This window comes from Pyxicephalus adspersus, chromosome 10 (assembly GCF_032062135.1).
Source record: "Pyxicephalus adspersus chromosome 10, UCB_Pads_2.0, whole genome shotgun sequence".
NCBI lineage: Eukaryota > Metazoa > Chordata > Amphibia > Anura > Pyxicephalidae > Pyxicephalus > Pyxicephalus adspersus.
In genome coordinates, this window is record NC_092867.1 from 23396998 (window position 1) to 23420478 (window position 23481).

The window sequence follows — 23481 nt, forward strand, 5'->3', positions numbered from 1 at the left end:
AATCAATATAAAAGAATATCAGAAAAATAAATGCAGTCTTTTACTGTCCTTTTGTTAAATATACTTGATAAAAAAACAATAAATCAAATTAAGATTGCATGGGACAATGTGCACCTAAAGACATATACAATACACTACAAGTCCAAATATTAAGTTTTTCCATTTGCTCCTCTTTCACTGGTTTCTTGTAACAGAGTTTTGTTATATCTGTTTGATAAATACAGAATTGCCTGTTAATTCTGCTATAAAATCATTGAGCTTGTTATGCACTCACTGATGCAAGTTCACCTTTGTAAACTACAAAACATCTCCCCTTTATGTAATGGAGCAGAGAAACGAGAGGTGTCCTAAAATTCATGAATAGAAGCCCAGGGTGACAATGCTGGTCCTAAATACAGTACAGTGTGTATAGAGTTGTTATAATTATACTGGTATTTCCCTGGGACAGGAAATGTGTTACTAGTAGGATCACCAGGTTAAAATAAATACCAAATGAAAAATAACACAGCCACCACATCTTAGCACTGGTAAGTGGCAATATATTACAATTATATTCTGGGGCTTTGTGCTTTAAGAGACCCTGGTGTGTAAACATATTAGTTCTATTCTGATCTCCTTGGAATACTACAATAAAATCTGATCATAATCATAATTTGTTTTTATTCTTTTATCATTAGTTTCAGGTATCCATATTGCACTCAGCAGCTGGCAGCTACACTGCACTTTTGTTATACTGCCTATTTTTCCACATGTGCCAAGGCCAGTGTCTGGGGTACCCAATTAATCTAACTGCATGTGTTTCTTAGGCCTTATGTCTGAACACCGCTTCATAGTGCAGATCTTTACCACTTATTTACAAAAGATGGTATTTTACCATTCTTATGAAGCAACATAAAAGGTGCTTCTTCTTGGCACAGCCATGTTTTAAATATTTTAGCTCTACTGTAGTGTAAAAAAACGAAGTCTATCTATAATAATCAACACAGCTCATAAGTATTCAATTATAATAGTTAGAAGGTTAGTGAAACCCAGATGTTATTTCAAGTACAGGTAGTCCCCGAATTAAGGACATCCAACATGCAGACGACTCCTAGATACGAATAGGGCTTCCCTGCCCGTTCGTGTGAAGGATGGAGGCTTGATGGGGGGAGGGGGGCGGTTTGCATGATTTGCAGAAGAAGTATTTTGCTTTTCTGCAACCTCTTACATACAAACTTACATACAAATTCAACTTAAGAACAGTCCCTATCTCGTATGTGACCTGGGGACTACCTATAATTACTATTAGGGAAGGAAGAAAAAATAAAACAGGTTTGGAAATAACTTCTTTGAAACATAAAGAATAAGAATAATTAGAATATGATAAATTACCCTTTGTACACAATATAGTAAACATTTCCAGTAAAGTTAAACTCAGGAGATGCAACACAAGTATCTACAAAAAGTTCCAATTCGGGATCATCAGTGATTATGGAAGCTTGCAGGAACAATTGCTGGTTGAGCTTCACATAGTATGGGTAGCTGATCACTGGTTCTCTAAAATTTGATGTCTGGAAGAACGTCAGGTTGGCAGAATACAGGCCATACTGCAGTACCGAGTTCCTAAGTGTATCATCAGCATAGTACATCCCTTCCACTACGGTGTCTTGATACAGCCGACATTTCACAGATAGATTTAATTTTTTCCTGTAAATCACTGTGAAGTCCTCTGTGTTGGTAGACAAGGTGTTGGAGTAACTGATCATCAACCGATCAACAGTCATTTTCAAACTAGAAAAATAAATATTGAAATGGTATATAATTATTATGGTCATAGATACACTCTCGCTCATGTTTTACCCCCCTAATGTACTCTAATTGTTGCATTACATTAAAAACATTAACTTAAAGCCCAAATTGTGATGCAATGATTACCAAGTCTTCTCTATTACTAGGGGGGGGGGGGGGGGGGGTTCTGGTGTATGGTTGACATGTCAAGGGGGCTATCATGATGATGCTACCAACTGGTGGTTCAGCAATACATAAACCCCGATTTCAGAATGTTGGTGAGTAATGTTAGCCAGACATCAGTGCTAGATCAACAATTTCCACTCCCCAAAGAGAAACATGCAATATCAGGCTTAGGTTATCAAAAAAGGGGTTAGATGAGGTTTTGACTCACTGGGCCTCATTTATTAAAGCTCTGCAAGACTGGAGAAGATACACTTTCATCAGTAAATCTGGGTGATCCAGCAAATATGGAATGCATTTATAAAATTAATTTGCTATTTGTTAGCCGCCTTGGAGAGCTTTATTAAATCAGACCCAATGTTCTAATGACAAGGGTCACCTAGATGAACAGACAGGTGGCAGCTAGGACTGCAGTGAAAACCTGGTGAAAGTTCTGAACCTTACATACATTATCCAAAACTTGGAAAAAAAAGATTTGAGTTTAGATACATTTTAACACAGCCCATATCTATCTTTTTATGATAGTGAATCTCATGATATAATTTTCAGGTATCAGAAAATCATTATTTAATACCTGTATCTACAGATCATGTAAACATGCCTGGATACAATTTGATGCTTATTGAAGTTCATTGACCCATTTAGTGAACCTTTAGAATGGTCTTCAATGGGAACCAGTTTCTAAGCTAAATATAAGGGTGTCGCAGTTGGGTGATGATGTTTAGGGGCAATACCACCTTTAAAAACTACCAGCCAATGTTTACACTGCCTGCTATATACAGTATATTATAATTCCCCCGTCCATTTGTAATGCACACAGAGTGAAGCATTGCCATTAGCTGGTAGTTGTTAAAGGTGGTATTGACAATTGCAAACAGTGGCAATCAGTACATTGATCAAAACACTGTAATTAACATAGTTCTGTTAAGGGCTGTTCTGAAACTCAACTTACTTATTATTATACCTTATCACTAATAGTGGGGTGCTTGACCCATTCTTTTCAATTTCTCCCACAATGCTCACTTTTGAAAAGTGATGACTGTGGCAAAAGTAGCAACCAGCAACAAACACCATTTATCTTCCTTGGGGCCCACAGTATTCATCACTATAAACGTAGTAACTGCTACCTGGCAATCTGTGGCTATTTTGCTGATCCCAACTTTAAAAATTCTGTGATAATAGTAAAACCACTGTTATATGGTGTTAGCTACTTGGCACTTTTCTGAACAGGGCAAGTCCAACAGAGTTGTCATTATTTCTTATACAAATCTTCCCATTAGATCTACTATATAAGGCCTCATCTTACATACAGGATGCAGATACAACATTTTAAACGTGCTACCTTTTTGACTGTTAAACATTGCTGATAAGGGATATGAAACTCCAGATAGCCCGATACAATGGTAGGACGGCATTGGGGATCCTTAAGAAAAATGTCCCTTTCAGAATATCCCAGAGAATTAAGATATCCAAGAGATACCCGTACATGCATGTAATTTGAATGACATGATACCGTTACTGTACAAAAGAGAAGAAAAGAATTTTAAAAAATCCCAATAAAAATAAATAAATAAAAAGAATAGGTATAGAAAAAATACAAGAACCTATGTTAATCTACAATTTAGTCTACAAATCTACATTCCCCTGTCCCTGTAGAATTCATTGAATCCTAATGCTTTTCCTCCATTTTTTCTCTAGAATTAAGCCACACACTATCCTACCCTTACATCCTGTGCAGGTTTCTTTCTACACACTTAAGTTCCTGGCATTTTAAAGTTTAATAGGTGGGCTTGCACTTACACTAAGGGGCAGTACTTCCAGTGGCCCCTCCACCCACTACTTACCATTCCAGGGATTCCCCCAATGCCCCTTTCTTTTTTTGGAGCCTATGAAACTACTTGATTTTGTAGTACATGTGACCTCTTCCATTACTCACAGAACACAGGACTCAAGCGATTAATCACCAGTCCCATGAAAAAATGGTCACAAGGACATATACAGAAGCTGAACCAAACTAGCAGGGACACAAACATTAAGCACCTGACACCTGGCTCTAATCATTCCCTACTCTATCCAAAAACTACATTTTTGTCTATATATACACACTCTGATTACAACAACTTTCTAATACATAGAAAGGTGTCTATACAGAAAGCAAACTTAGCAGGTACTGAGAAAAGAAAACTTTCTGGTATGGAGTATCCCTAGGCTTTTTAGTATTCATACATTTAAATAGCCCCACACTCTCCAGTCTATTTAACCCTATATTTCTTTTAAAACTTGCCAAAGGGATTTTGGGGGGCATTTTTGGAGGAAAACAAAGGAGGGAGAAGGAGTGGTAAAGTGCAAATTACACTACAGAGCCAGTGGTGAAGGAGCAACATTTTGGACGTCATGGACCACTAATTTCACAGACTCCAGACCGTGCATGCGTGGGGAGCCGTGAGTAACTTAAAGGGTAAGAAGCTTTCCCCAGAGTGGCGTCATGATGCCCACTCTCCCATCGTAGGTCTAACACACCCCGCCCACCGCACTGAGCCTGCGATCCATACGAGAAACATGGTCTGCAGCTCTTCCCGATGCACCCCCACAGTGGGGTCCCTCTCCTGACACCGGCCAGAGCCACGGCAACTGCTGGTGTAGATAACAGTACAAAGTCAGCTGTAAATGAGCCAAAGTGGAGGAATGGTACACTAAGGCCCTGATTTATTAAAGTTCACCAAGGCTGGAGAGAATACACTTTCATCAGTGAAGCTGGGTGATCCAGCAACCCTGGAGTGGATCTGGTCCAGGATTGAAAACATTTGCTATCAAATAGCTAATGGCTTTTAGGAAATCCATTCCAGGTTTGCTGGATCACCCACCTTCACTGATGAAAGTGTATCCTCTCCAGCCTTGGTGAACTTTAATAAATCAGGCCCTAAGGATCAAAGTACAGAGCCAAGGATGAAGGAATCACAAAGGAGGAATGGTGGAGTGCAGATAACAGGACAGAACCACAGAAGCCACACTGAAGGATTGATTCAGTATAGATGATAGTATAGAGCTAAGGATGAAGAAGCCACCATGATGGAGATGGACAGCATGAATACTAAAACAGAAGCAATGGGGGCATGTACCCCACTGGAGGAGTGATATAATGCAGGTGCAATTACATATTGATGGGGGATGGAGCAACACTAGAGGAGTGTACGGTTCAGATCACAGTACAGAAAAGGCATGAAGGTGTCATACTGAAGGAGTTTACAGAGCAAATGACAGTACAGATCTTTTAAAATATGTTAATTAGAAAACATTATTCTTAGGAGTCTGTTTATTAAACAGTTAATTTGACATTTACTAAAACATTCCCCGGACAATCAAATACCGACATTTAAACACATAGAACTGAAAGATTGTTCACCAGAGAATGTTTCAATGAATGTCAGATTCACTGATTTACAAATAACCCCTTGAACCATCATTTGACCATTTACAGATATGATTCACATTTTTTTTTACATGGCATTTAGGGTTTAACTTTTAAGGTACCATTATTCTTATTAGAGATGACGGAGTCATATGTGGCAAAGAATTCCAAATCTTGACCTGCAGTATTACTGGAATACACAATACTTATGCTGTTGGATGAGGAAATAAAACTCCGAGTGTTTGTTTCACACAGATTCCCAAGCAAGGCTGATCCACGTGGAGTGCCATCATAAACTGACACAGAGGACACTTGGCATGACTGTGAATTCCTCTTTCTAAACCATAAATGATGAGATAAATCATAACAAATGTATATAACATTAAACAAATATAATTGATGATCATAAACAACATCAATAGAAAAGCCCAACTTGGATTTGCTGGATCCCAAGCCCTCAGCAGTGCAAGGTTTTTCCTCTTCTATATGTGACTGGTGACATTGATACCTATTATTGGCTATACTGGGGCAAATTTGTTTGGGCTTTAAATAAAGTCTGTAATGAGGTACCAATCAGGGCTTTTCATCTTCTGTTCAATGATAAGCTTATATTTCTATCAGGACACATTTGCTTTACCAGCGTCGCAAAGTTAAACACTTTTATGAAAAAGTGGGATCATTGGAGAAATGAATAACGAGAAAATAATTCCTCCTGCTTGTAGGAGATGACATCATCTTGGCTAAGGCATAGACAATTGACTGTACCTAAGGACTGCTCTACTTTTTTGAAAAACTATTCTATGATTCCTTTATCCTTCAAACAACAGAAATGGCTTTTTATCCTTAAAATTCAAGGCAGCTTTGTGCTATGCATATTCAGTGAGTACATAAACACGACATATAAAACAAAAATAAAAAAAATAAAATGTTGCCTTGCTGTGCTCTAAAAAAAAAAGGCAAGTATGCAATTTGGTCCATGGCTACATGTTGACGGCCCAAACAAAAATAATGGGCCACACAGTGCAACTTAAGAAGGTGTCATTAAATAATCCTGATCTGCATTAAATGTCTCTGCCCCTGCCTAAACTTTGGCAAACAGGTGTTTACATGAAATGATCCATATTTAAGTTATGAGAACAATGTCATGGTATTTGGCATTACAGATACAGTATATGAGAATAATAATGTGTTTAATACTTACAAGAATTGGTTGAAAGACAGATGGATTATATTATTATTAGCAACACTAATATACCAAACACAGGAATCAGATGGAAAGGTGACCCCAAATTTCTTATGGATGTGACCTTGAGGATTGGTCAGAATTCCACCACACTTTACTGTAACATAATAATAATAGTAATCATTTATAACTGGTGATTATTTCATCTATATAATCAAACTTGTGATGTAACTACTAAAATGTCCACCTGCTATTTACAGAAGTGTGAGTCAAATGCAGTGGCAGTTAGTGCAAGAGTGTGCTTTGGAAGAACATGCAAGAGTTCCCGTTAGGTGCAGTAACAGCAACTGCAAGAGTATGGATCAGGTGCAGTGAGTAGTTTGCAGAAATGTTTATCCTATAATAATAACAATAATAATAATACACCAGGTGTATAGAAATAAAGAGGTGCACAGGTCTGGTAGCATTAATTGCAGAAACACTTAGATGCAATAGCCTTCAATGGGGAGTGGCATGAATACAGTAGCCTTTAGTAAAGTACACAATGTACACAGTCTACACTCAAGAGAAAATTGTAAATTCCCATTTAAGGTAAGGCATGCATACAAAATATATAAAAAAGATATGTACTTACAAAAAAGTGCTTTACTTTCCATTTAAAGCAGTCAATGAATTTAAAGACTTGTCAATGATTCTGGTCCAGCACAGGCATGGGCAAACTACAGCCTGGGGGGCATATACATCCCATTAGGCTTTTAAATCCGGCCAGTGAACTCTCTCAGCGGTCCGCAGCTCTGGCCAGTGCCAGCCCGAAAAGGACCCCACTGAGGGGTCCCTATACAAATCCCAGACTCGGGGAAATGGGCGGGGTTGTGTCTCTGGACACAACCTGCCCACTCTCCAAACGCACATCTGACCCTGCAGGGTTATGTCATCATGACGTGACACATTATGTTGTTCAGATCTTTAATTAAATGTTTTTAGTAGGCTGTATATAAACAGTACTTACCTATAGGATATGCTGAACCTGCAGAAATGTAACCAGAAAAAAAACATTAATATGAGATAAATTTTACATATTTAGTTACAGATTTTCTTGATGCTTTAGTACCATATAGTGTAAACAAATAATAAAAGAAAATCTTTAAAATCACCAAGGCATCTTTAATTATTAAAGTCCACCCAGGTACCCCACTGGTTGTTTTCCCTTTGTTCCCTGACTCCCTCTACTTCTTCGTCATATATATTGTATTTTGAATGGTGTTTATTTTCAAAATGCCAATGGAAACAAATTCACCCATAACTCTAAAAGTCCATCTTATGCATGTACAATGCATACCAACATAGACTGATATATAATCCAAGAACATTTTTTGCTACACTGTTCAGTAAACCCATAAGAGGAGGGAAAACATTTCCCGTTATGTAAAGGAAACATTTGCTAAAACAAATATGGCAGCCATTGTTACATTTTTTAGAAAGGAACAGCAGCACTTGTATGGCAATCTGACTGCATCTGTCTATCCTGCAGATCAATGTTCCCCTCTCAGAGGTCCAAAATCTTTTTGAACATATCCAAAACTAAACAGATAAGAAAAAATATATCCAGTGATTTTCTTCGGCCATTGGATGACATGCGTGGGAGTTGCATTGTCTCTAGTAGCATTTTTTTTTTTTCGAGATTTTACATCTTACATGGTAGGAAAAAATGAATGAATAATTTTTTAATTCAGTGCCCCAAAAACATATTCAACAGTTAAATTATTGAAGACAATTGAATTTTACAATTTTGCAGGCCTGTGTAATTTTATAGGTAACAAAATAATGTCTTTTATTACATATGCAGAATGAATTGGGTATACATATACATATATAAGCCAATAGAAAGTACCTGAACAGTTGACTCCAGCATCCTCATTATGGTTACAATTGTGCTGTTTCAGTCCTGAATGTTGGCATTTCCATAAGGCGGGTTCATTTCCTCTGCAATTCACATCATCCAAAATAATAGGGCCTGTTCCTTGGCCAAAGTAGGCACTTCCAAAAGATGAAATTGCATGACCACAACCTAACTGCCGGCATACAACCTGAGTATCTGTTATATCCCAACCATCATCACACACCGTCCCCCATTCTCCTTCATAGAAGATTTCCACACGACCAACACATCGGTTTTTGCCGTTAACCAGCCTTAGAGTAAATTCTAGGACAACGAAAACACGTAAGTGTGGCTAAAGGTAATGTAAATGGAATTGTAAATGCCTTTCTAAACAAAAATTTTGTACACCTAATAAATGATCATAATTCATAACGAGAGAAATTCAGCTTTTATTTGTTTTTCTCAAATTAGATTGGTATTATGTAGTCTTGACCTACATACCAAGTACAGGCTCAGCAAGTATGTTAAAAATAATATAAGCATAAACAGGATAGATAGATAGATAGATAAAAAGATAGATAGATAGATAGATAGATAGATAGATAGATAGATAGATAGATAGAAATTACATGATCTCTAATCATTAAACCTTTTACAGTAAAATGAATTCAGTGGGGGAGTACAACCAAAAGTCTAAATATTACTATTTTGTTTGGTATGTACTTACCAGGTACTTGTTTTCCCAAATCATCACCTGGATAGGTAAACATATTGGCCATTTTAGAAAAATGCTGTATATGGTAAAATAAATGCCTCCAACAATCCAAGGCTCAAATATTTTCAAAATATTTTACTTGTGTGTACTCCACTCCACTTTTCCTCAACATGTCAAGCCTGTAATTTTATCCATCTAGGGCAAAGTGGTAGTGTCTTCTTACAGCCCATTACTTCCCCAACATGATATGTTTGCCAGTCCCCACTTCCTTACCTCCTCCCTATCAGAGTCCCTAATGAGTATCCTGAGTTGTTGGAAGGTAAAACTAAAGTAGCTTGTGCTACAGGAATATGGTTCCCAGTTCTGCTTTCCGCATACCTATTGCTTTCTGCAAATATAAATTTTAGGTACCTGCTGAAGAATGCGAGAAGTGGATCCTAACATAATCCTTAACTGGCTGGGTGAAAAAATTAGATGCTGATAATTTTTGCCAGTTAAATAGCTACTGTGCCATTATGAAGAAAGACCTATGAGCAAGGTCAAAATCTGGGGTCTTAGCACATTCATGGCAAATTGTTACCTAGCACTATTATTCTTTAAGTGGGGTCAGACTATTTGCCTCTTTTACCTATCAAGGTTAAGGGGAATAGAGACCATATAGTCCATTTTTGGTTAAGAGGGTTGAAATAAAATACTAAATAAACAGAAGTTGAAGACATAAAAGAAATCAGGGCAGTGTACTTGTTAGTTCATGATAACATGTTTGTTTAAAGCAGGAAATAATATGTATATTACATTAAGTATGTTTGAATAGATTTGAAAACTGACACTATTTAGCTTAAAAGGAAAAAAACACTTTTTACATTTTTTATTATGCATTTAGCATCTTCTTCTCTCACCCCAATGTGGTGGTAATGCATGGAAATCAGCCTACATGCACCAGATATCTACATTTCTAAGCTGCATTCCAGCAGCTGGTCCCTGTGTAAACCACACAGATATGCTGAGCAGGGACTTGGTACAAGATCAAAGTACAAGAAATACAGACAAACCATGCATTAGTACAGGATCCTGTACCTCAGAGCTGAATTCCAAGAGCAAAAGGTGTGCATGCAACATGGAACGTGGAACTGGTAGAATTACCATGGAAAATATGAAAATTTAAATAAAAAGCCATCATACTTACCAGTGGTATATTCATTATTTACTATTGTAGTCTGTCCTGCAAGAGGAAAACATGACATATGTCTGTGAAATGTACATTTGTAATCTTGTAGTATAGGTTGACAATCGAAAATCCGGCTATCGATTATCTGGGTCCTTCAGTTTCCCGGCATGAATTTCAGATTGCATTTTCAATACAGGGACTGCATTACACTGTTTGGCCACTAATGTATTGATGGCGCTGTTCTGCAGAAACAACTGTTAGGTCTTGCTTGCTACACTGAATACACATTGATGTCCCTGCTGCCTGCTCCCTGGAACTTGGCAGATGTCCGCGGGTGCAGCGAGAGGAAGGCTGGCCTATGTGTGGAGGTAAGTATAACTTTTAGAAAATCTGGAATTATCGAAAATCTGGCACACCTCAGGTCCAGAGGTTGCCAGATTTTTGATTGTCAACCTTTGGTAATAAGATTAAGCCATGTTTAGTAGATTTGATTCATCCAAGTTCTTCAGTATCCTTTAGTTCTGAACTCTGGAATTGAAGAAGCAACTTGAAAACTAAGGCTAGCACACCATATCTCTAACACAGTGTTCCTACTTGATTAGCAATTTTTGGAGCTTTTAGAAACACAGTGCACAGCTATAGTGGATAAAGGCTGGTAACTATATCATGGATAATATGGGTAATATGGCAAAATCATTGTTTTATCTTTAACTTCTTAAAATGTTATACCTTATTTTAAAAGACTTATGATTGGACACCCTGGGCTTGATATATTACAGATTTCCTAGTCTAGTCCATCATGGGAGAACCTGAGTGACCCAAACAAGAATGGATCTGGTCCAGGATTGAAAACAATTGCCACCCAATAGCAAATCAATTTTAAGAATTCCATTGCAGGTTTGCTGGATCATCCAGGTTTTACCATGATAGTTTATTCTATCCAGTTCTGGAAAACTTTAACCTATTGTAAACCCATACCACATGTGCATGTACTACATTTAGAAAGCTATGCTGTAAATCAGCTTGGCACAGAGGAGGGAGCTGAGCACATTACTGTATTTCTGACTGGCACTTGAGTTGTGTGTAGAAATGTGGTACTTTTCCAAATTCTTTTGTACTTGTTTGTACTTTTATGTGATGTGTAATCAATCTATGAGCTTCATTATGGAGTGGTAATAAATCGAGGATTTCAATTATTCTGGCAGAAGATTTTAGTAATGGATAAATTGTTATATATACAGCTCTTTTCTACCATATCAGTTTCTGTATTGATACCCTTTGCATGTTTGTGACCTTTTAAAAAAATGTTTTACTTCAGTCAAACAGCTAAATACACAAATGAAATCCATGCAAGGGAGCCGCATGTACCAGCCGGAGAATTTGTATTTCTCTTATGGTCTTCTTGATCAATAAAATACAAGCATAAAACTTGATTAAATAAAAGCTATCACATTTCATGAACACAGTAAAAGCATCACATATTTCAACATATTAAAGCAGGAAATATAATATAAAGAATAATAATAGTATTTGACATTATTTAGCTAAATGCACCACAGCTAACTTTCAATATTCATAAAACAAAATTTGTTCAAATTTGCCTAAAAAAACGTACATTGTGTATTTGTATCTATATATATATATATATATATATATATTCCCATCAAAATAAAAAAAAATCCAAATAGAGAACAAAACATTTTGCTTCGCCAATAAAGCAATTCCCAGGCATGAAAAGTGGTCAACTGAGTCCTCACTATACACCCAACAGCACAAATCTTCATTAGGAAACTATTTTTTTTTTTTGACACAATGTAACAGTATACATCTCCCATTCATCTATTACTTTTATCAGTGTGTATACCAGGTATCTATCTACAATACTAAACTGTTTCTGTTGCATTTTAGCACCTTGACCCTTGTGTGAGCCACACAGCGATGCTGAGCAGGTACAAGGTTGGACTTGGTTTGACAAGATTGGAATACATGAAATAAAGGCAGACGATGCATTAGCGTTATATATTAGGGCTGAATCCCAAGGACACACACTGACCATGTCATCATAAATCTGCTTCTAAAAGGAAATCTAGGGGAACTGGCAGGATCACCAAAGAAGACATGAAAAATTAAATAAAAGGCAATCATACTTACTAGTGGTATATTTATTGTTTACTGTTGTAGTCTGAGCTGCAGAATGAAAATTTGAGTTAGTTAATGCTGTGAACTTTTTCGATTTAGACATTGGTATAGTTTGTGGTAGTTAGTAAAATTAAGCTAAATGTATTTAGTAGACTTAAAATGAATTCAAAGTGGCCATGAAACTAAGACTGTTGCATTTGTTTGCTGTCTTACCATTTATTCTTATTACTACCCCAAATGCACCCCACTACCCAACTGCAATGTAACACATGACAACATACAGTAATGCATTGCCATGCATTCCTGTGCACTGCTTTTTCGAAGCACAACATGCATGATTTTTCTGTGTCTTGAGGAATGTTGGGAACTGTTAAAATAGGAACTTTAGAACTTTAGTATAGAACTTTACATAGTTTAAAGGCAAATTCAATTTTTGTACATACCTGTTGTACTTTCCATTACATTTTTTGAGGAGGTTTTTACTAGAAAAAAACGAATATAAACAGTCTCACAATCTAATGTCCCTACCTCAATCATTTGTCATTAACACAGAGGTCAAATTTGGGGCAGGCCAATTAACTTACCTGCATGTTTTTGGAATGTGGGAGGAAACCCACACAAACACGTGGAGAACCTGCAAACTCCATGCAGATAGTGGCCCTGATTTATTAAGTTATATAAGTTCTCTAAGACTGGAGGGAATACACTTTTATCAGTGAAGCTGGGTGATCCAGCCAATCTGGAATGGATCTGGTCCGGGATTGAAAACATTTGCTAACAAATAGCAAATTACTTTTAGCAAATCCATTCCAGGTTTGCTGGATTACCCAGCTCCACTGATGAAAGTGTATTTACAGGTTACAGGAAAACAATGCATAATACTTATGATTTCATGGATACTATTGCAATATTGGCACACATGAAATAATTCTTCAGCTATCTGTGAGAAAAGCAGCTAGGTATAAAGTGGGCAAAACTTTATAGTTTGAACCAAATGTCAATAAATGATATTGTGTGCAAATTGAACATATTAGCAGTAGATTCTGTTGCATATGTTGCAATGTTACAATGATTATATATATATATATATATATATATATATTAATAATTTTTCAGCCAATATATAAAGCACAATCTCTACTTTTTCTTGTAATTATGAGAGGGTAAGTGAAGGAAAAGATAGGGTGTTTTTATCCTTATCTTGTCCTATGTAGAACTAAATCACAAAGGGTTTGCCTACACATACACTTTAAAGCAGAACTAAAGTTACACTTGATTGGCATCGTGGGCCTGCCAATCAAGATCGCCAAAGGGTAGAGAGGCAAGAAGATATTATACCCAAATGCCATTGTATTCCTATCTTAATGATCCATGTGCCATTGACTACCTTATTGAAGAACAGCCTGACCTTTGTAATATGCTATTTTAATTCAAACAGCCCAACAAATAAGTTAGTAATAAATACATTTCAGAATATAAGGTCATTTGAATTTACCATAGGAAGTATATCAAAAACACCAATATTAATTGAGGAAAGTAATGTAATATGAAAAAAAGCTGAGCTGTGCATTTTGTTTCCAGGATTCCTGGCAGTGCCAACTTCCCCTGCCCTTGCTGGGACTGAATTAATTACCACGCAGGCCCAATATCCTGGTTTGGCCAATCAAGATGGCCAAAGATTGCAAGGAGGAAACAAAGAAGGAAGAAGATAGAGGCGCCCTGCGAGGGAACAGAGAATATAGCAGGACCTGCTTAGTTTTCGGTTGGATAGAAAGTAGAGATGCTAGAAAAAAAATTACATCATATTGTTGCATTTGCATACTACAGTCAATCAATACAATAGTGTTGGGTTAAATGGTTGGTCAGTAGACTTCTGAGGATGAGAACTGCAAAAAGCAGTGGAGTTTGATGGCACAAGTAACAAGTTTACATTTACCAAGCTTTGGGTAATTATTTTCTATGAGAGGTAATCTATTGGTCTTCAAAGAACGTACTGTGTCATAAACATATCAGTGAACCTAGGAGATCCAGCAAATGTGAAATGGATCAGGTCCAGGATTGAAAAAAATTGCTAAAAAATTGCTAATTATTTTTAGGAAATCCATAAATCCAAATCCAAATCAGGCCCATTGTGTATATGCCCCTAACTGTCTATAAGAAGAAGAAGAAGGTGCTGGTCATGATCACCTGGCAGCTGCTTAGCCACAGCCTAGTTGGGTCTCTCTGTATAACAAAATACCTAACCGAGGGCTTCAAAAAATATTTCGGTATCCAACCTTATTACAAATTAAAACAGTGTTGGGTATAATAATATTTGACCAGTAGTTTCTGAACAACATAAGGTTCAAGATTGAATTGGTGAAATTATCTACATAAACTCAATAAAATCAAAATTTTGTCCCCTAGCTGATCTGAAGTTTAGCTCAAGCTCAAATTGCCTGGATTAGATAGGTCTGGCTATACTTTTGAACAACCAAATTTGTCTGGGTAGCTTAGCAAGATAGTAGAACCACACACACACATGCACATATTATTTCATGGCTAATATTGCAAAATTGGTACACATGACATAATTCATTGGCTTTCTTGGAGAACAGAACAGTTGGAGATATTTCATATATCATTGGCAATCAAACAATGTGTGCATATAATACATACCTGCTGTAGTTTCTATTGCATATGTTGTGGAGGCTTTTGGTAGAAAAATAATAAAATGAATATTATTATGCAAAAGAATAATTATTCAGCCATTTTACAAAACAATATTTCCACCTTTAGAATGTTTTTAAAGAAGCCCTGGACCTAAGTGGCCTGCAAATGATTTGGCTATACCCTTGTATGACCAAATTTGTTTTAGGATTTGCTAGCGCAGTCGATACCCCATGTATGCAAATGTGTGCAAATTGTACATACCAGTAGTAGATTCTGTTGCAAGTGTTGAAAAGGCTTTTTTGAAGAGAAAAAAATATAAACGAATATAAATAAACATATATAGTAATACATTTTAAGCCACCTATAAGTCACAATTTATACATTTACTTCATTTAAATGCAAACCTTTTTTAGTATTGGATACAGTAGGGCAGGGAGACCCTTAAGGTGTTTATTGCTGTCTGACCATGGTTTCCGATACCAAGAGTCAGTAAAATCAAATATTTTTTTAGAGTTGTCAGCAGGTGAGGGGAGTCTTCCAATGAGGACATCTTTAATGAGAACAACTGTGTAAGGAAGGAATTCCTTCCCTCGTTCTTACTTCTGTTGTAACTTTGAAACATGAAGTGAAAGGAAACTTTCCAAATGAGACACAAGCAGAAAAAATCAACAAGATAGGGTTTTTACTTGAATGCTGCTTAAAATGTGATGTCTCTGGGGCAGATTTAAATCTGTTATGAGGCTGCCAAAATATTGGACACTTTTGGATGACAGTGGCGCAATATGTCCTACAACATTTGGTGAATTGCCCACCTTTGTCTCCTGAGTGGGCAATCTTTCAAACATTAGATTTGCATGGGGTAAAGATTACAAGGGGCTTTAGAAAACTCGAATATATCTTATTGGTGGTGGCCAAGAAAGCTATACTACACAAATGGATAAGCCCCAACCTCCTACCTTTCCTTTTTTTTTTTTTTTGAGAAAACTGAGCCATATGTTTAAGATGGAGTGGATTGAGGCCACTTTGGAGAGGGTCTCAGGTCCATGTTTTTTTTTTGCTGGGAATCTTATGTGCATACCAGTTTACACAGTGCATTATCTAAACTTTCAAGCAGCCATGTATGGTATGTTTACTGTCTAATAATCCCCCAGTCTTGCTTCATGAATGGTAGGAATAACCTTTTCTATGTTCCTTTTTAATTAACACTCTCCGATGTTGGTTATTGGTTCTTTTCCTTGACTTTTTTTCCTCATTTTACTTTACTATATATGTGTATATGTGCCAAAAATAAATAGGAAAACAAATTATGCTTGTAAGTGAAATTGGGACAGTAAATTTGGAGAGGAGAGAATAGGGCTAGATTATCTGGTGGCTCTTTATGACACTAATGAATATGAACGCATGTCTTTTTAGAGAGAATATAAAGAAAGGAAAATTCCCCAATGGTACACAGACAACAAAAAGTAATCTGATTTGGGTTTAAACCCTCACCTATTTAATAACCGTATAAAAAATGGTTGTTCATTTTCTAATAATATGATCTATCTTATAATAAATAACATATAATGTATACATTCAAGAACGTTCATGCCTACAAAGTAACAGGAGAGAAAAGGGTAGGTTACCGTTAGACAATTAATGAATTTGATTCTTGTTTGGCCATTACTGCCTTATGACTGCATGGTGTCTAATCTAATACATTTACCTTAGATCTTTATTCATAAAAGGATACTTTTTGACTTCAACAGTGTATTTCACTAGAGTTATTTTTAAATTTAGCAGAATGCATTTACAGGTCTTTCCTGAGTTTAGGACATCCGGCATACAGACGACTCCTAGATACTAACGGGACTTCCCTGCTTTCCCCTGTGCAGGATGGAGGCTTGGAGGAGGGGCGGTTTGCATGACTTGCTGAAGAAATATTTTGCTAAACACAGCTGAGGTTGTGGGTGATCTTAAGAACTGAACTGATCTATATCTGTAACATCTTGTAACTTTTTATTGACCGAGACAAACTCTTCAGCTGTTTCTTTTTGCATATCAAATCACAGCTCGCTCCAGAAGCTAATGAATGTCTATGCTCCATAAAGTTGTTTTTAAGTTAAAGTTTTTAAGTTAAGGTTTTTTTGTTTTGCTTTGTTTGTGATTAACTCACAGTGAGACTGTTATACAGTAACTGACACCATGCTGCCTAATAATATGTTGAAACAAACATATTTCCTAATTGCAGCTATTAAAATAATGTACCTGTTCCGACTTGCATACAAATTCAACTTAGTAGCAAATCTACAGTCCCTATCTCATAAATAACCTGGGGACTACCTGTATAGAATATCCCTATACACAGCAAATTGTTTCAGGTAGGTAGTAGAGTGCAATGTACATCTCAGTCCTTTATAACAAAAACACAAAAATATTCTCTATACATATCAGCATAATTTGGAATAACAATAGACTTTCATAAAAGATAGAAAATACTAGTCTAAGTAAACTAAAATTGTGGAGTTGTTTGCATGCTATCCACATATCCAGCATCAGGTTATATGTCTGCACTATATAAATACATAATAAGAATAACATTTTTAATTATCCATAGAATAAAAAGTAGAATATTGCAGACCATTATTCTACATACACAGTGCCTATGATCTGAAACAAAATATTTATAATCAATTCCTGTTGTAACAAGCCGCACTAAGAACTAATAAGAAATTAATATAAGTGATCCATCTAGGCTCACCTGTCAGAGAAGGAATATCAGCAGTAAATAGCACAAGACAGAGTACCAGGACCGTCGTCTCCATGGTGGCTGGTGACCTTATGAGTATGTTAGATTACAATGATTCTATATATAAGATACTGAATCTTGGCAGCACTTTATAATCCCTACACAACAAGGAAATGAAGACATTGTGCAACATACAAATATCATGTTATCCCCCTAATAAAGAGATAGAAACTCAACTGTCACATACAGCTCTTTATTAGAAACTTCTCATTTATTTCAACAGTTAAAGACATTCTGGATAATGGCAAACAATACTTCCTTGACGTGTCCAAGCCAATTGCCATCACCCTGCCAAAAACGAACCCTTGGCCCTTGGGACACCCTCTAAAGATAGCGAATTGCAGTATCTCTATTGTATCTACAGGAACTACAAGGCACTTGTAGTATACCCCAAGAGTGAAATACTTTATAGTTTAGCAGTCTTTTGCTGAAGTAGCTGCATTATCTGTGACTTATATCCTTTTTTTATTTCCTGGTGTTTCTGCCGGTATCTCGCTTCCCAACCTCGAGTGATAACACTCATTATACTGTATCTATAGAAGAAGAAGCATTGTTGCCCTTTTCTTATCTTCATAACATGAGGGAGGTATGCTGTAGTCTACTATTCTGGGCTAATAACACCTCTTATAATTTATATTTTATATTTTAGTAGGATCTTTTTCTATTGAACAATTATACTAAAATGCCTTCAATCCAGACCAAAAAGAAACAAATGATAAAACATCATTGTTGGAGTTTACATTCATTTGTATTTAAGTTGTATTTATTTGTCTCTTCTTCTATATCAGCATAAAGTTCAGCTAAGGTATCACAATGAAGAGTTTGATCAATGGTTACCCGTGCTTGTCTAAAAAAAGCTGTCATAGAAAAAGCAATTATTCAAGAACTTTTAAAGACAACACTTTGTTTAAAATGGTCTTACATCATTTAAAATATGGTAAATATCAGGTTAGGACAGGATAATGAGTAAGTATTTTACATGGTGTTAGCATTGCTAATTCTTATGTTATCTCTGTGTAATCCTTTCGTCTAAAACTTGGAAATGTTCTCATGATGGACAGTTCTGTAAATAATAACCATGACAAAACTTTTAGAAGTATTAATGAAGGTCATATAAACAAGCCTGTACTACAATTGAATGCTAACTCCCTGACTGTAGATTGTTGTAGCCATATAATTTTTGTAGCAGATGCAAATGACTAAATTGTACATATGGCTGAACCAATGCTCATTATCATGTTCAGTCCTTGTCTGTATGGGGAATAGTAAACAATTGGACAATATTGTGCAATCATCACTAGAGCTCAGGTCGACCTAGGGCGGAATTCGTCAGTCCCAATCCCAACGATTCCAATTCAAGTGAACCATTTTGTACATGTGGTTACTGCAGATGCCGACAAGTTGTTTTTGGCCACACAGTTTCTTTTCCTTCTACAGAGAAGGAGCCACACTACAACCAAAGTACATCAACACACAGGTGTTTTTGTGCTCATGGTCCCCAATGCCTGTTGTAGCGTTAGGCTAGGCTGACCTGCTGCTGGTGTGTGATATTGTAGGGTTTACTGATGCTGACCCTGCCTGTTTCTGACCCTGTAAGTTTATGCTTACCTGACCTGGCCCTGTATTCTGGGCTTGTCTCTGCTGAAATCTTGGTACTACATTATCCGTGGGCCCCTGGTTCTCTGCCAGCCCTTCCCGAGACACCATCCCTTGCGCACTAAATCAGGAGGGTGACCGTGTGCTGGGAAACGCAACCTGTCTCCCGAGACTGAGTGAGGTCTTGCTTGAATGCTGTGTTAGATTGGGGGACTGGTTTCTGGTGAGTACAGGTGCTGGACCAGGGCTTTACACTAGAATCTCAAGAACATTGATTTAAACTTAGGTTGTTCAATGAAAATGCTTAATTAATAAAATGTGTGAATTTTGCACCGCTAATTTTATTTAGAGATAGGCAAATGTACGTAAATGTACTTTATCCCCCCAGCGGCATTTCCTAGTGTGACTCTGGGTTGATTTTACCTGCAAAAAGCGGTAAGGCCAGGTCACACCCGGGGTCACTGAAAAACAATAAAAAACCCACTTACCTTGTTCCTTTGGAGTCTCCTGGGGTCCTGCTCGTCTGTCCAGGTCCTGCGTCCTCCTTCTCCAATTTTCTCCCGGCGACTGCACTGATGTTCTCCGGGTTTCCCGGTGACGTTGGTGCATGCGTCGGTTCGTGCAGGAGGCATGGCAAGAAATTCAAATAATTTTGTATTGGATTCAATACAAAATAACTGTATTGAGTCTAATATAAAGAAATCTTTATATTATATACATATAATTATATATTTAATACATGATACTGTACAGTTATATCACAGGTTTCACTACTTTTTCTTTTCTTTTTTTGTGATTTTTGTGTTTTTTTTATTTAAAGTTTATTATTCAATTTATTAAATATTGGACATATTTTGGTGAGTTATGCCTTGAAATTATAGCCTTCAATGATAAATAAATTTCCATGCAAAACAATGTAATGCTTTTTGCGTGAAAATACAGACAGAATTGGAATGCTAGGGGGGTATTTCGGCATTACCTACTAGGGGTAAGCAAAGTGAGAAATGAACAACAAAGTGTTAGGTCTATGTATATTGATTTGTTGGTAATGTGTTTTGATTGGAATACTAATATTTGCTGTTTATGTGATTACATCACAGGAATAACAGTACCAGTGAAGTCATGATGTTTTCGTTATATGGGCCAGAGCGAGGTCAGTTGGCTTAGATTTGGCAATCTAAACCTTTTATAACCACAGTGTTCCTTCCACAGTGTACCTACCAATGTCAGGTATAGTGTACAGCAATAGCTGCAAGTTGGATTGTTTGTGCTGTCATCAGCTGGGGGCCAGATTAGTTAAACAATGACAGGAGCTCAGTTGGATGGAGCTCCTGTCAATGACCGCTGTCATAGTCCAATAGCCAGATCGGCTTTTTTTGTTGGTTTAACCAATCTGGCTGCCAGATGATGACATGATGACTATATGAGATCAGATGGCCTAGATTTCCAGTTCCAACCAAGTCCAAAACTACTATGATCAGAAGTATCTGCCACCGCTACCAGTCACTATGATTATTCAGTGGGTGCACTCCTATTGGCTATTAGTTGTAACAATTTTCTTATTATTGCAGGGGTTCCTGTGGCCATCCATAAGCTTAATTACACTTTACTAGCCACTAAGCTATCTTTCATAGCAATTTCTACCAACCAGTGTTGAAGCTTTTGGAATGCCACCAGAATTCAGCCACAGCAGCTGACAATTAAAGTTGTGTGCAGGCACCTCTAAGTTTTATAACTACTAAATGTTCTCTCCTTTAAATGATTTGTTCATGTCTAAAAAAGACACTGTCCAAAGACTAATAAGGCCAAAGACGCTCCTTCCAAAATATTTGGCAGGGCCACTACCTGTCCTACTACAATTTCAAATGTACTGTACCAAGCAACAGAAAAAAAAGCCAAAAATGTCATTTTAGGATTAGGTGGAATGGTAAAGGGCTAGAATTCCAGTTAAGACTTTTACAGTCATGAGAACCTCTATGGGGGAGGTGCACCTAAACCTGTCCTGCTAACAAAGGTTTCACCAGATAAGAAGTGAGGGAATAGCTGCAACAAAAGTACATCCAGAGTAAAGATCTGATAATGGTTTTACTTTCCCATACTCCACTAAAAAATGCATTTCTATTTTTGTAAGTGTTGGAGTAAAAAACTTTCTCTTCCTTTCTGTGAAAAAGTGTTAGCCACAAGAGAGGATAAATCCTTCTAACAGAGCTCCTCTAATCTAGAAACTAACAAAATGTTTTGGTTGGACATCCACTTGGCTGTCAAGAAACAAAGGCCTGTACTTGACAAATAGTTATCTAGTCCAGGGGCTGACTTAGCCAACAGTGGGCCATGTGCAAAACCGCCCCGCCAAATGTGTCAGATTTACTATATATTCTTTTCTTGCATCTATAGGTGATCCTAAATCCTTTTAAACACTTCTTCTCAATGAACAATAAGCTGAGGCCTTCCATGTCCTCTTAGTTTCATCACCCTTTTCTACATTTTCTCCAGTTTTGCAACATCTTTTTTGTTAACTGGTGCCCAAACTGGTGCATAGCACTGGCATAGCACTGACATATTATGCAGCAATGCACTTATTGTGCTGCATGTTGCTTTGCATGTTGGGATAGAAAGCTGTGAGGGGTGCTTTATATGACAGCATGCTTTAGGAGTGCATGTGAATTAGAGGTTTTATTACCCTGTAAGAGGAAGAAAGAGGAAATACATGGGTGCTGCGGACAGATAAGAGGAGGTAGATAGTGAAGGCAATCAAGAGCGGCTATAAAAACAAGGGAGTTTAGAAAAGCAATAGAGGGGGAAAATAGGAAGGATTCCAAAGTCTAAAAATTTCTAAAAAAAAAGAAGTATGTATGTATATATATGTGTATGTGTGTGTTTGGAAGCAGTAGAATATTAAATAATATAAATAAAAAACACAATGTGCTGATAAACCTTGGGAAAAATAGGTCCTGACTTCATGAAAGATTTTCAGCTTACAAATATTTGTATATGTTATGAGATAAAAATATAGAGGGTCTTTATATGGATTTTAAAATATACTTTGCTTATATGAAGAATAGTTACTGCTTTGATTGTTTTCAGAGACCAGCACCTGAAACTAGAAACAGTCTGTGGGATGACCCTGAATGCCCTTGAGTTTATAACCAGCTTGAACAAGAATCCAAGATGGTGCACAGTCATTTTATGCCAAAAATGCTAGACAAATGCTTTATCCACCCCATTACCTGTTTGACTAGTTTTCTTAGATGGACTACCGATTTTAAGTGTTTAAGAGGTAGCACTCTTGCCTTTGCAGCGCTAGATCCCAGGTTCAAATTTTGGCCAGTACATTATCTGCATGGAGTTTGCAAGTTCTCCCCGTGTTTGTGTGGGTAACCTCCAGGTACTCTGGTCTCCTCCCAAATCCCAAAAATATGCAGTAAGGTAAATTGGCGTCCCCCAAAAAAAGACCTTAGACTACATTAATGACATATGACTATGGTAGGGACATTAGATTTTGAGCTCCTTTAAGGGACAGCTAGTCTATGGACTTTGTACAACGCTGCGTAATATGATGGTGCAATATAAATACTGTAATACATAATAATAATAAGTTACTAGACAATCTTCTTAATGACAACTAGATAACAGCATAAGTCCTCCTAATCAGGAGGCACTCTGTATGCCTATAAAGGTTGATGTAGTTCATTGTTTTTGTTAGAGTCTCTGTGATTTAATTGCTAAGCATTTGATTTTCTCTGTTGCAACAATAAATCTTCTTAATTAGGATCTACTGTTTCATCTCCATGGTCACTCATAGCAGAGAGCCATCAATCACTTGCAATATAAAACTTTAAATACTTTTACTGTTTAGCTATTTTGCAACAAGGAAGTTTAAGGTAACAACCATTTACTTTACAGCTTTATTATTACATTACTCTCCAAAATGTCAGAGCTTTGATAATAATCTCATTGTTTCCCTGTACCAGGTTCCTATTTGTTTAAAGGTTTATAATACCA

The 23481-nt window shown here is 36.9% G+C and overlaps 1 protein-coding gene across 1 annotated transcript; it reads right to left on the bottom strand.

Annotated features, from left to right (window-relative positions):
- Positions 1-1367: 1367 nt before the first annotated feature.
- Positions 1368-13658, bottom strand: LOC140339961 (scavenger receptor cysteine-rich domain-containing protein DMBT1-like). Its single transcript, XM_072424890.1, has 10 exons — positions 12887-13658; positions 12456-12491; positions 10323-10358; positions 9149-9175; positions 8434-8745; positions 7552-7569; positions 6561-6699; positions 5482-5696; positions 3261-3468; positions 1368-1770 (listed from the first exon to the last, which is right to left on the bottom strand). The coding sequence occupies exons 1-10, from the start codon at positions 12978-12980 to the stop codon at positions 1368-1370; spliced, it is 1488 nt and encodes a 495-aa protein (XP_072280991.1). The 5' UTR covers positions 12981-13658.
- Positions 13659-23481: the final 9823 nt, after the last annotated feature.

Bases quoted from the DNA above. Each gene is read 5' to 3' on its own strand.
- LOC140339961 (XM_072424890.1), bottom strand. From the start codon at position 12,980: ATGATTGAGGTAGGGACATTAGATTGTGAGACTGTTTATATTCGTTTT. The intron at 8,746-9,148 runs GTAAGTACATAC...TCGTTGTCCTAG, and splicing joins TTTGGGAAAACAAGTACCTG to AATTTACTCTAAGGCTGGTT. The intron at 1,771-3,260 runs GTATGTAAGATG...TTATTTTTCTAG, and splicing joins AAATGTTGTATCTGCATCCT to TTTGAAAATGACTGTTGATC.